The sequence below is a fragment of the Cottoperca gobio genome, chromosome 4 (assembly GCF_900634415.1).
Source record: "Cottoperca gobio chromosome 4, fCotGob3.1, whole genome shotgun sequence".
Classification (NCBI taxonomy): Eukaryota; Metazoa; Chordata; class Actinopteri; order Perciformes; family Bovichtidae; genus Cottoperca; species Cottoperca gobio.
The window spans coordinates 17,246,129-17,260,981 of record NC_041358.1 but is presented as its reverse complement, the minus strand read 5'-3'; the positions used below and the strand labels follow the sequence as shown (position 1 = coordinate 17,260,981).

The 14,853-nt window shown below is 41.8% G+C and overlaps 1 protein-coding gene across 1 annotated transcript in view; it reads left to right on the top strand.

Annotated features, from left to right (window-relative positions):
• The window catches only part of nr5a2 (nuclear receptor subfamily 5, group A, member 2), a 64,117-nt gene that overhangs the window by 29,617 nt on the left and 19,647 nt on the right, over positions 1-14,853 (top strand). The window contains exons 5-6 of the mRNA XM_029429755.1: positions 8,066-8,185; positions 12,958-13,105. Coding sequence (XP_029285615.1) covers positions 8,066-8,185; positions 12,958-13,105 — 268 coding nt within the window. The remainder of the gene's footprint in view (positions 1-8,065; positions 8,186-12,957; positions 13,106-14,853) is intronic.

Here is a 14,853-nt window from a genome sequence, read left to right as displayed (position 1 = left end):
TGGAGTTCTCTTTCATGTTTTGCCTCAGTTGAGCCAAGTCACTCCACTCTACCACCAGGATTGCGTCACACTTTTCATCCATGATTATAATAAAAAGCTGGCAGACGTTACTGAAAAAGTTTTGATATTGGACATATTCAGTAAACAGAGCAGCCATAGTAGACAACAATAAACACTGCATGCATGAAAAGATATCAATTGAAATTCATATCTGGCCTCTCACTGGTCCGTTCTCTTGCCTTATTGATTTTTCTATCTTTCATATGCTTATGCATCAAGTAAAAAACGAAATAGGAAAGTTTGGGCGCACTTGCTTCATCCTCAGATCCCTGTGCTAATATGAGATGAGGGTTTGTTGCCACCGTTAGCGACCTTGAGGAAATAAAATGTTCTTCCCGCTGCAACACACAGACCCACAGAGATACTTTGTTTTTCCTAATGAATGTAGTGCCGCTTCTTGTGGATTCTCACACACACACGTGGGTTTGTGTGTGTTTGTGCATTTGTGTACGTGTGATTCGGTTGGCTTGAGTAAACAACTTAACCTGATCTATTATTTGTACCTGTAACAGATGTTGTATCTTCTGCACCTTTGTTATTTATTCATTATCTATTTACAAACATATTGCTACACTGGTTTGCTACCATAGACAGTTGCAGTGCATTCTCATTATCTTCAGTGACCTAATATGACTGAGGCCCATATGAAGACCTTGTTAGGCCCACGTCTTGTTTCCTTTCGCCTCGACTACGCTCTGTACTATAAGATGCTGTGTAGGATGAAAGGACCGGTAGGAGAGTAAGGAGTGAAAGAGGGCATGTCCAATCATTGGCTGTATATATTTTTTTAGTTTTCCCTATTTACAACAAGCCTGGGACAAAAGGGAGAATGTCAGGATGTGTGCATGGTCAATCGAAAGCAGAGTGTTCTCAGGGTCAAAGGTCAGCCTCCAGAGTCTGTTAATGCAGTCACCGTGGGAACCAATCAATCTCAGTGCCGCGGCAGTATCGATCAGACGTGGGCACACGCACACATGGACACACATAAGTGTTCTTTCTGACACACACACACACATAATACAGCATTCATTCATTCTTACAAAGCGGTTTCTCTCAGTTCAGTGAGTTCATATGCATTGTCACACGCTGAATTACTCAGAACAACGTGCCTAAAGAGAGAGGTTGTAGCCAATCACTGCTCCAACAAAAACAGTTTGAATCATCACTAGCAAAAAGAGGCTTTATTTGACTACATTTGTTTTTCTTCGCAGTAACACAATTGCCACACTTTTCTAGCAACTGAACACTAAAGTGACGTCTACGGACGGATCGTATCTTTTCTATTGCCTCGTGTTTCTCTTTGACATTAAAGAAATCCCCCACATTATATTACATTTAACAAGCTCTACGGTATCCTGAGTGGATTATGTTTTAATGAAACCATGATTGTACTATGCTCCAGATATTGTTAAATGAATGGATAGTTCATGTAGGTGTTTTCAAAGTGAGATTTAAAAGAGCAAAATATGTTTTTTTATTTATTTCACAAAAACATTTCTTGACGTCGTAAAAAAAGAAATTCTGCAGGCACAAGGCCTTCTTGTGACAATGATGAGATTTTCTGAGCTCACAGATGGCCTGTGGCATCTCTATGGCTGTTTAGGGACATAATAACAGTCTAGAGTTTCTGTGCGCTCCGTCGGAGATAAACCCATAGGCATTTTACACTACCTGATATGTCAGATTAGAGATACAGTATATGCAACCAACAAACAGGTGCCAGGGACATGAGTTGTTGATGAGCATGAACACAATGATGTACATATAGTCACATACATAGAAACATTGCATACATGAAGTTGTATCAAGCTGATGTCTGCTAGCTTATTGTCTTTTAGAGAAATAAGCATTAATCTATCTGGGTCCAAGTTGGCTTATGATCAATCTGATTATACCACATTTATTAATAGACTGAAGTGACCACTCTGACTATAGACAAACGCATTAAGTACTTTGTTTCCTTCAAAATAAAATCACATTTGTAGGAGAATAAGAAGTTTTCTTTTTTTTTACTGTCAAAACAGTTGAGTTGAGTTTCCCTCGCTGCCCAGCTCTAAAAGGAATGCATGGATTTCTGAGTGTTTACTGACCATGTTGATTCACTGTATGAGTGCATCGGTAGAGCAGGATCCTAAAAGGCAGCTACACTTTCAGGGAAAATGGAAGGTCACCAACAGGTGTGAAGCTTGAATAGCTTCAATCTTCAACCTTGTCTTTTAGTTGACAACGTCAGTTTCACTGAAGCTAGTTGCTCGCTACATTATCTAGTATTATCATTCCTCTCTTCAGGCCCCCTCCCCCTCGACTAGCAGCGCCACCTGCCACCTGCTCATTTTCCCAGCATTCTTATCACCCCGCCAGGATCGAGGAACACGTGAACTGTGTGCCATGACAAACAAGAGCTGGTTTGGGGAAGCGAGGGAGGGATAATGATTTGTATTCTCATTCGCTTCTGCATTATGTAGAGAAGAGCCGGACATAGTTTGGAACATGGACACCCAAAGCTCACCTCTCCCCAACCAGCAGGTCACATAGCTGGAACATCCCGGGGATTTTGTCACTCACTCTGTTGTTTTTTCAGATGGATGTAACTCTATTTGTGGCTTTTCAAAGTTATGTCAGCCCAAAATGATTTGCGGTTAGATTCAAGAACCATTTGCTGCACTGAGCCAATGGTCACCTGTTTTTTAGCCTACTTTGTAGTTTGGTCTTTGTTAAGACAATAGTAATCTGATAGTAAGATTTGATCTCAGGTGAGCAGGATTGAATGTAAAAGTATCAACATCGCCATGATTTGTCATACATTGATGACCAATTAGTTGCACAAATCCTATTGTTGGTGATGGAACCCCACACTGAGACTCTTTTCAATTAAATTACCAAACTATAAACTGGAAATGAGCTACAGTACATTCAAGCACGACATAATTAAATGTTCGCAGCACTCTGAGAACAACAGGCGCTGTTCTAGGTGAATTAATGCCTGTTCCCAGGTGAATACAGGGCCTGTTTGGCTCAAGGCGAACAGATGCCAAGATAGAACCGCACCAAAGGATGGCTGCTAGAGACGCACGGGCATTGATGTCAGCTTCAAACCTTACCTGTAGTACCCCGAGACAGCATTGATTCTTGTCCAGCAGAGAGAGACGGAAAGATAGAAGCACAGCTATTGTTTATGTACAAGTCGTTTGAGGCAGATAAACTCATGGTCTGTGTGTGTGTGTGTGTGTGTTCTCCCCCCTGTCTTAAAAAAAATGATTCGCTCCATTCATTAAGGCTCCACAGAAGGAGATTCCATTAATCTGTTCATTAGGCTACATCAAAAATGGAACAACTTATTAAAATCAGATCCAGCTGTGTACTCTCGTTAAAGCACGCCGTACCGTACGAAGCTTAACAATGCTCGTGGCACTAGACCAAAATCCGGCCACAAGAAAGGGGGGAAAGAGTCTACTACATTGGCCTGTTTTGACTCAACACACCATGATAATTGCTCTACTCTTAGCAGGGGGCTATGAATAAACATTACTTTTGTCAGCGAGCATCTGAATGCTCCATTTGCAATTAATTTACATTTACCCAGAAATGGAGGGAATATCTGCTCTTAATCACTATGTTTTATTTTCTCAATTTCCCCCAAGTCTTTTCTCATTCTCTCATTCCCTGTCTGGCACTTTCATTCCCCCTCTCACCATTGCTCTCTTTCTTTTTCTACCTCTCTCTCTGGAAAATCCCATTAATCTCAGCCAGTGGTTTTGAACAAAAGCTATGGGCTAAGCGATTGATCCTGGCATTGATCCCACTCGCCTGAACGATCATAAAGGTGTTAAATTGGTTTCTTGGAGGATATGTATTTTTCATTGCTGGCTGCTGCAAGTAGAAGTTCCTGCTTCTCTCTCTTTTTTTTTAACCAAACACTGGTGATGATATTAAAATATTAAATAGAATACACCTTGAAAAGCCTTAAATGTGGATTTTGAGGCCAGTTTGAATGAATTCTGAGGAGTGTGTTTTCTGCAACTGCGTAAACCTTAGAAGCTAAATCCTTATAATGAGTTTTGCTCCATTCCAAGGACAGGTAGAGACTTGGGATTGTTCAAAAAGTGGAAGGAAAAGTAGAAAACTCTTCGCTAATGTTGCGAAAAAAATTCTGCTCTGAATGTTTAACTGTGTAACTAAAATAGTGTGTTTTGACTCTAAATGCAAAATGATGTTTTTGAACCACAACTTAATTGTATATCATTTTATGTCAGGTCAGGTCATGGCTAAGCTAACCTTTACTCAATAGACAATTTCAGAGTAAGGTTTTGTTATGTTAATCGCGACTACATTTGGTTGGTTTTCAAGTTTACAGCGAGCATACAAAGACTAAATGTATGAGAGTAAGAAAATGATGTAGCGGCGCCGGTTTCTTTTGTCCGTGTACTATCAGCTCTAATCTACCAATTACATAACCTTGAGCTTGCTTCGCCTGGAAATTGAAATCAGAGGTGAAATCCAATGTTATATTTAAAATTAGGAAACTTACAGAATTATATTTCTGAAGTTTTTCATTTAGCAAATGTAATTCTTCAGCAAAACTAATTAAAACTGCAGAAATTAGAAATGTTGAGCTTTGTCATACTTTTCGAAGCAGTACAGGTGCTATAATACATCAAACCTCCATGCATATTTTACTTATCATTAACAGAGTATAGCTAACTATTCTCCTTTATTTGGGTTATTCATCCAGTGACATAAGGACGTGTTTATTTATAGAAACTAAATAAATAGGCTGCACTTGATGAATAAACATTATGCTCGTTTAGTTTGTGTGTTAGAGGCAACCATCGTGCTTGGGAAAAAGAATGTTACTAACTAGTGTTGTTACATTAAAATGAGTGAAAAAACAATCTGGACCATGTCTAACATTACTGTCTTATAGGGAGTTGCAAATATAGCATGGTGGCCGATGTATTTTTAGCTAATAAAATATTCACTTTCATATTTTTTAATAATCCAGTAACGCACAACGCTTCAGTCACTCACTTCAGCTAATATATCTTCTTTAGTGTAGAACTGACATACGCTTTACAACTACTTATCCTCCAAACCCTTCATTCTGACTTTTGTACTGTTTTAATGTCCAGAGAGAATTTTTCAAAACATTTCGAGTCTAAGATGCTCCACCTGCACAACCATGTCAATAAATAACATTGAATTATCTTATTTCTGGATGTGTTGTTAGTAATACAATCGGAAACAGTGATAGCAGTGATATCAAGCGTACTGTTTATCACTCAGCAACATGGAGAAGTGAGAAACACTCAAGGAATTACAACACAACAACAGGTTTGTTTCCTACTCAGTCGACAAAACTGGAAACAGTAAATTAGCAGTTATCTAAATGTTCCATGACCATGTGGCGAGATAAGGATTAACTGACAAAATAATCAGCTGTTTTATTGCTCCTAGTGAGTTCAACAAACTGCTCATTTGAACTTTGTAGTGTCATATTGTGAATAAATCAAATTGAGAAAGGCATTCAGCTAGTGTTTTATTGACTTTATTGGTTGCATTTTCTCTGCAAAGAGATTGTATTCAGGGCTCATGAAAACATGGGACGAAGCGCTCGGTGACTCCGTGTCAAAAGGTTCATATTATCTGAGAGAGCAGGCAGCAGATCTCGTAAGATCAGGCGCCATGAACGTTGCTCATTTGACACAGCAAAGGAAGAGCTTGTCAGGGAAACAGCTCGTGTCGCTGGCACTTAAAAGGTCAGCGAACTGAACCCCAACCCCTGGCCCGCCCTCACGCCTGTCTGTCTGTCACCAGTCGCCCATTTCCAGGCGGGTGTCCCGAGCCCTCGTCTAGGCTACTATCACCCGCCGTCATCCCTTCTGAGCTGCCCGCCTTTGATGACCCAGGCCTCTTGTCAGAGAAGAGCTTCCAGGCAGGCAGAGTGAGGACAGCCCTTTGATGAGGACCCCGACACTTGCAAGCACCGCTGACATGCAGGGGGGTCCTTTGAAGAGCCATACATGTACCCATCCGTCCACACACACACACATACACGCTGTTACACGTGCTTCCAGGGTATATGGAGAAATGAAGAGAAGAAGAGTGGGGCACAGTATGGAGAAGTCCCTCCTTTAACTGTGTTTCTTGCTCTCTGAAGGTTTAATGAAGGCATTTGAAGTTGTTCATCTTGTTCTTGAGACGCCTTCAGTGTGGGACCACAAAAAAACATATGTGAAGGAGGGAGACGAAAAAATGTCATGATTCTGTTAGAAATGTTAGAAAAGGTCACAGAAGCTTTGTCGTATTTTGTCATTTGACTTTCACTGATTAAAGAGAAATGAGACACGTAAGGTATTCAAAGATTGGATACTTTTGGGATCTTTTGCTGCATTTTGCTGTCACCATACTATGTATCTTTTAGATTTTGTGAACAGTTAATTTAGGTGTAGGCATGAAAAAGGTAGGATGATCGCCTGTAAGCCACTTAAGTATGGTACTGCGCCAGATTAACTTTAATTACCTGAAAGGTTACCAGCCAGTATAGCTACCAAATGGCAGTTGTGGCCAAAAACCACCAAAATAATGATGTCCTCCAACAGTGTGTATGATTTGGCTTTGCTAGGTCAATGTTAATGCAACGCTATTGCTATGTCTGCGTGAAAGGTAAACAGACACTGTTTGACACTAGCCCCAATCACCAGTCATAACATTCCTAATCAACAAGCAATAGACTTCAGACTTGGCCACACTGCCATGTCATACAAGCTAATAAAGTGTTTGACGTTTATTGAAAGAGCTATAGTTGTCAACATCACATTTTTACCTAAGGTCATTGCAGATTTCAACAAACGAATCCTTGTGCAATTCCCAGACAGCAAAAAGAAAATTCCTTTCAGCAGTGTTCATGGTGCACCTGCCTTTGTCGCAAAGGTTAACATCGATCCACATTCTTCACCCTACAAGTTGTGGTTGACATTGGTGATGAACATCACAAACACAGACACAGTTCTCACAGACTCAAAGCAACAAAGTTATTCACATCACCACAAAACCACAGTGTGCCCAGAAAGACACATTATTCCCAATGATACCACAAAGAGGACAATGTTTGTTGATAAAAAAAAAGGGGGGGTGGGGGGGAGGGACGAGAAAGAAAGAGCCTCTCATACATTTTCCTCATTCCTTCCTTCTCAATGTGGCCTTTTTGTGTCTGAGTCTGGCTATGCGGAGTAATGATTAACACAGCCAGGCATGGGAAGAGACTAACAGTTACAATGGAGGGGGTTGTTTTGGTGTACAGGACCACCAATTGACCTGCATCAGCTTCCCAAGCTCACCTGGCAGGTCCCTGGGAGCCAGCGGCTGGCATTCAGGAGGAGAAAAAAAAGGCTGCTTAATTATTATCATCTGTGGAATCACTCAGAAACTGCTGGCAACAGGCAAACAGATAAACCTGGCAACATTGTTAAATCAGGCACGTACTGTAGCAAAGTGCTAAACTGAGTTTTGAAAGGTTCACACGAGAAAGCTTTAGTGTGTGTACAGGGGACTTTTGAGCTTTGTGAAAGGTTGAAAAAATAATGCCAGAGGTGCGAGCCTGATTGACCTGTGAGCAAGTTCACCTCGCAAACAGCTGCCTGTGGTATTTACAGGCCGCAGTGCCTCGACTTTATGTTTTGAGGGAGGGACACTTCCTGTGCTTGAGTGAAATATAAAAAATAAAATGTTTTACATAACTTAACACACACTTAAAACAGGATATATATGTTATTTGTTTAAATGTAAAACTGAAATAACAAAATAGTAAAAAAAAAAAAAGATGCCACTCGGGTTACATACTGACAAACTTCACCATGGGGTCAACAGGCCCTGACACACAGTAAAAGAGTGCAGTCTGTACAATCTGCAGTGATGACATTACTATGGATTAGACATTTAATCACTCCAACGTAGACTTCTTATAGGAGGATAAAGTAGTTGACATGATTTGTTTTTTTCTTACCAGGTGGACGACCAGATGAAGCTCCTGCAGAACTGCTGGAGCGAACTTCTCATCCTTGACCACGTCTTTCGGCAGGTGATGCATGCCAAGGAGGGCTCCATCTTATTGGTCACTGGCCAGCAGGTGAGTTTGTTAAACCCCACCCTGGAAACTTCCAGCTACCTCCGCCCTTTCCTTTTTCGTCCAAAGTCTTGCCAACCATGCATTATTCGCTCTTCAAAGGACTCTGCAACACCTCAACATTTCCCTTAAAGCCTTATTGATCATTCAGCCACACAGGAGTCCCCTCTTCATTAAAAATAGATTATGCTTATAGATATATACTAATGTCACCAGAATAATCAATTTAGCATTTTTTTTTCTCTTTGCATGAAGACTCTGCCAGCGAATAAATAAAGCACTTGGTTACGCATTCTGCAGCAGAGTGAGTGGGCGGAAAGATAAAGAATGCGGAAAAAGTGTGTTATTTTGTTTTACTGAGGCCCTTAAGGAACTTGGTGGGAGCTGATGCCTGAGGCCCAAACGGAGGTCCTCAAAGTGTCAGGACATTGTGATTCTGTTTTTCTTTCATACACACACTCACATAACAAACTGTCAAACAGTAAACACACAAAACAGAGCATGCAGGGAAGAGTCCTTCAGCGTGTGATTTTCATAATCTCATGCACACACAAAGACATGAGCCTGCTCGTCATGACCAGTAGTATGGCTGTCAGTGAGATGAGAAGTCATACATTATTGATTGGCTGGCTCTCCAACCCATTGGTCTTTAACAAAATGTTTTACAACAATAGATGCTGGAATAAATATTGAAGCAAGGCAAGTGTACTGTATACAGGGAAGTACTGCTTTAATTCCATGCTTCTGGATGAAGACAAGGTCAGGGGTAGACTTTCAGAAAAAGTGAATAAGTACTGCCTGCTGGTAAATAAGCAGTAGTACTTGAGTAGGGTGAGTAGTGCAAACCATGGTCAATAGTACTATTATAGTAGAAGTATTCGGTAAAATATCTACTTGACTTAAACAAGCACATCTTGTCAATATACACACGAACAGGTAAAGAGAAAGAAGAAAGCAAAGGAGGACGAGTAGTGTTGAAGTAACAGGTGACGGAGAGTTGGACACATGATGAAGGAGGCAGGAGGACAGACAATGAGGATTATGCAGAGAGGAAAGGAAAAGGATAAAGAGTTGTGATAGAAATGTTATGGAAGCAGAGGGCAAAGGAAAAGAAGGGATAAAGACGGGAAGTGAAGAGGAGAAAATGAGAGGAGAGATGGAGGACTTAGACAACATGGCAGAGAGGAGAGGAAAGACAGAAAGAGATATGTTGAGAAGAGAGAAGGAAGGAAGTAAGAAGACGCAAAGAGAGAGAGAGAGAGAGAGAGAGAGAGAGAGAGAGAGAGAGCGAAGAGAGAGAGAGAGAGAGAGAGAGAGAGAGAGAGAGAGAGAGGGTGAGAAAGGAGAATAAGAGAAAGAGAGAAAAAGAAGGACATCCTGTTGACATGGAGAAGAAGCAAATGAGAAAGAAGAGACAGGACATGTAGACAAGTAAGGGAAGACTAGGGAAGACAGGAGGAGAAAATAAAGGTGATAGGGGACGAAGAGGGAGAAAGAAGGAGATGAAGTGAGGAGAGATCGAGGCGGAGATGATGAGAGCAGTTTGAAGAGACCAGAGTGGTAAGGAGGTGGAGGAGGAGGAGGGGCTGATAATCAGGGGAGGCGCAGGACGGCAGTTTCGTTTGCATACTTTGGTTAATGAACAGCTGGTGTTGAAGGGGGGCAATGGGGAAATGTGTGTGTGCCTGTGTGTGTGTGTGTGCGCAAGTGTGAGGCTCTGAAACAGTTCATTATTTCCTATTATTCTCTGCCTGGCCAGGGGTGACAGCGCAGCAATAACACCGGGGATATTTAGAACACAGTAGCAGCATTACCCTAAGCAAATGATACACACACACACACACACACACACACACACACACACACACACACACACACACACACACACACGCACACAAATCAGATAACGACAGTTTGGGCCAACATACTGCCCTGTTCATTGACCACATTGGTCTGCAGTGGGTTAATAAGTTAATTGTTACAATATGCTCATCATAGTGGTCTATGGGACATTATAATAACTCGATGAGTGTGAACAAGTCAAAACGTTTTTATTTTCCTAAATTAAAGTTTTAGCTATGTTGATGATTTATTTTCTTTTTGTCGGATCATTCTTTGCTAAAGCTCAGAGAGGAGGATTGAACTTTATATGTAGAGGAAGACAGATTTTCCTTTTATGAAAAAGTCCACATATCTTCTTGTTGCATTGCATCCTGGTCTATTTTCTGCAACTGGGAGGCAGATCTCTCAGGCTGAATACGCCTGATAACATTTGAACTGCGTGGTGTCAAACTGCACCAGACTGACAATAATTTACAGGAGCATTAAAAAAAAAAAAAAAAAACATTGTTCAATATGTTCTCAAGTCCTATAAAAAACATTTATTTTCCGTAAAATATTACCAAGATAAAGTTTGTGTTGGGATGAAACAAAATGTCCTCACATTGGCAGATATTTTCAGTTCTTTTTAGAAAATGACTGTAGGTCAGACGATTTGTTTAAATTGAAATTTGGACAGATTTTCTCCCCTTCTACTTTGAATCAAGCCTCTTCTTTGCTCTTGTCAGTCAGACGCTGCACTCATACTGGCCTTTGAAAAGAAATCTATCCATGGTACCAGCATATTTACTGTCATTCAATTTCTATCTCTTCTCTTGTTCTCAAGTTCCTCACTTGTTCATTTCTGTCTTTTACTTACTTTCTGTCTTTCTCTGAACTTCTGCATGTCGTCATGTCACCAAAACCACGGAGAAATGGCCATGAGTTGGTGTTTTTTTTTTGTTTTGGGTAGAAGAAAGGAGGCTCGTACTTTATCCTGTCACAGGATCAAAAGCATAGCGTAACTTGTACAAATGCGAGCAAACATGAAATGACAAAGATTGGACTGAACTGTTGAATGATTAAGCAAGGCCTTGCAGCTTGGCAGCCAGCTTTTGGTTTGAAAATCCTGATATTTTGATAGTGCAACGCTCCTGGTGTACATGAAATTCAAATGAAGAAGAAATGCAAAAACAGAAGTCCCTCAGCCAGTCGTAGATTTCTGTGCTTTCAAACAAGGTACATTTTCCATCCCCGTCTTCCACACACATCAAAGCCCTCTACCCATCAAACCATTCTCACCTTCCATATTCATCTTTAATGTTCTGCTAAGATTGTTCATCGTATTCATGATGGGTTTAGATTTGAAGGTTTATTCATATATTTACTCTTTATGTCTCTCCAGGAGGGATAATAAAGTAGTATTGATTGATTGACTGATACGCAGGTCTCCCGGGTTAGTGCTAAGTCTGCTATAGTGACATTATAGCCTTTTTTTCTTCTCTCTTTTTACTTAAGGCTAGAAGGCAATAACCCAAGGCATCACCATCAACAGTCCAATCCTTCAATGAAGTTATTTCATGCACAGTTGATTTTATGTAAATTGATTGACACCTTGGAAGGGGGGCAGTGTCTGCTTTTCAACGAGTCATAACTCTTAACCGTCTCGAAGGTGGGAAGGAGGAAAGAGAGAGGGACAAAGGAATTAAGGATAAATCGAGAGAGGTACAGTGGTGTAGTAGCAGCGAATACGACAGGAGAAGAGAGCAAAAACATGATGTATTTTTAACATTTACCTTACTTTGACCCTTCCCTTCTTCAGACAGATGAAAAACAGGCTCCAATCATCCTATTTACACGATAAATAAATTCCAAATCCAGGGGTGTTTTTAATTGCAAATGGGGGCTCACAGGAACCCTATTCCTCCCTGAGCTTCAGGAACTGCGCACGCCAACACCTACCTTCCCCTGAAAACCCTAGCACAGTCAATTATGGTAATGAATTGTCAATAAATATAAAAATGTAATATGGTCCTGCTTACTTTGAGTGGCGGCTAAGGACTTGCCTCCCAGACAAATGTGCTGCGGCTGCAGATATGGAGTACACCTAAAAAAGGAGTGTGTGTGTGTGTGTGTGTGTGTGTGTGTGTGTGTGTGTGTGTGTGTGTGTGTGTGTGTGTGTGTGTGTGTGTGTGTGTGTGTGTGTGTGTGTGTGTGTGTGTGTGTGTGTGTGTGTGTGTGTTTGGACAGATGGGTTGGACTGAAGAAAATGGGTTTATGGGAAATCTATTTATCTGTCTTGTTTTTTGTCATGTCTCAGCATGCACGTTTTTGTTTTGCTGCATAACAGAACACAGAGAGAAAGAGAGAAGTCAAATTTGGCAGGTCTATCAGTTGGAAGTGAGCTCCCATGCTTTCTCCAAACGCCCACAGCATGTTGTCGTAAAAAAAAACTATTAAACAGCAAAAACCTACCGCCTGCAGCTGCTTTGTTTTTTACACATACACCAGTGTGTCCCGCTCTGACAGACTGACCAAAGCGCTTTTGCTATAGAGCAGGTACAGATGAAAAAATCATTACATGGAGCTCATGGTGGTGATGCGTTCAGGGTACAGTCAAGTGTTGTATATTTGTCAATCATTTTTGCACATTGGGGTTTTAGATATTGGTTGAAAAATGGCAGATAGGCAACCAAAACAATAACAAATATCTACAGTTAGAAACTGAAAAAGTAAAAGAAGCCAACATAGTAAGAGAGGGGAAGCTAATATTTATTTAGTGTACTGTATCTAAACATAATGAGTTATCTACTAGCCTAGCTACCCACTAAGTTTCTAACAAGCTATCTGGATATTCTATTCAACAACCATGAATCATCACTGGGTACCTTGATCCTTAAGGGTTTTTTCTGCATTCAGAGCATCTCCTTACATCCGTGTCTCCTTGCATATTTCAGGTGGACTATGCAGTGATCGCTTCACAGGCGGGAGCCACCCTCAACAACCTGTTGAGCCATGCCCAGGAGCTGGTGGCCAAGCTACGTTCCCTGCAGCTAGACCAACGGGAGTTCGTCTGCCTCAAGTTCCTGGTCCTATTCAGCCTGGGTAAGTCTCTGAAAACCCTGAAGTGGGAATCTTTGAGGGGGAGATACAATAAAAAAAAGTTTCTGGTGCAATTGTTTCCGCCCCCCGAAACGTCACTGCTCCTGAGGTAGGAGTAGGGGATTGAGGATCAAGTAATGCAGGTGATAGAGTGACACAGGAAGGATGGGAGAGAGAGGAAATGGAAATAAGAAAGTGGGGGAGGGAGGGTGTGGAAGAGAGGGAAGGAAGAAGGAGGATAGGAGTTGGGAGGGAAGGAAGGGAGGGAGCAGTGGTCTACAAGGGACAAAAGAGAAAGTGTGGGAGGAAAGAAAGAGGGGAAGTATGGTCCTCTTCCAACAGAGCAAGATATAAAGCAAGCTTTTACACACAACTATGCAATTTAAAGATGTTATATATGAGATTTTGAACAATAATATGAATATAAATATACTATTTGCTATAAAGATGTAGTGGAGTAATGGCATCCTGAGCAGAGAATGAAGTCATTGTTTCTGTGTGTTGTAATCCGAGCTTCTCTGTTCTTAAGATGTATTGTAGGTCGGGTGAAAGTAGGTGCGATACAGTTAGGATAGGGAGTTCCAAGAGGATGAGAGTGTTTTTTAATGTTAATTGTGTGTATGGTTCAAAGGGGATTTTTAGGGGGTTTTCTCTCTGATCGAGCTTTGGCAGGGCAGAAAGGAAAAGAGGGAGTTGGGTGTCAATTGAGGAGGGGAGTAGGAGAGGAAGGAAAGGATGAGAAGGAGGAGATAGGAGCATGATGAAGTGTGAGAGAGTGGGAATTGGTGGGAGGCAGGTACCGTGAAGCATTTGGGACGGGCAGCTGGGAGGGAGGTGAGGCTGGGAAGAGAAAAGAAGCATGGGATTTGGGAGGGGAGGGGAAGTGGAGGGATAAGTAGCCAAATGAGTTAAGGGACGAAGAGAAGGGGTACATTGATGAGTGTGTGTATGTGTGTTCAGATCCCAAATCTTCTCTCCACTCTCTAAGCCGAGGTCAGACATTGCCAGGAGACTGTCATCTCTGTCTCTTTCCTAACAAGTCTGCAGCAAATGGCCTCAGAGGAATACACACACACACAAACACACACACACACACACACACACACACACACACACACACACACACACACACACACACACACACACACACACACAAGCAGAAACTCTACCAAACCTATTTTAACATCCTACATTACTGCAGCCGATGATGTCAAGGTAGCTTTGCTCAACCTGGCCCCTCCATGGCACTGAGAGCAGCATACATATGATGAATATTTTCCTCATCCTCAGTTTCCCCTCCCTCTATCCACCTGTAATCCACAGGGGTCACGCTTCACTTCTTTACCTCTTCTAAACAAAGAAAGAGCGACTAATGAACTGCTTGACAAAAGCGCACACACACACATGCACACGCGGAGGTGATCAGGAAGGATTAATGTTTGTGTTAGTGGGTGTTTGTGGTACAGCAAAGAATGAGGGAGGAATGGGGCGGATTGCAGTGGGGCTTTGGAGTGTGTATGTCTGTGTGCATGCGTGCGTTTGTTTGTGTGGGTCTTTTATGGGGCAGGGGTGTTGCTGGGGCTCAGGGTCTAAATAATTTGGCAGAAACATCATCCATAATGAAAGGCTCACCTGAGGGATGTGTATCGCCCCCGGCAGTTCAGGCCTCCCGTGAATGAATCCCGACACAGACGCCGTAGAGCTGGCTGAGAGGGGATCAGTGTTGGTGGAGGTGGAGGGGAGGGGTGAGG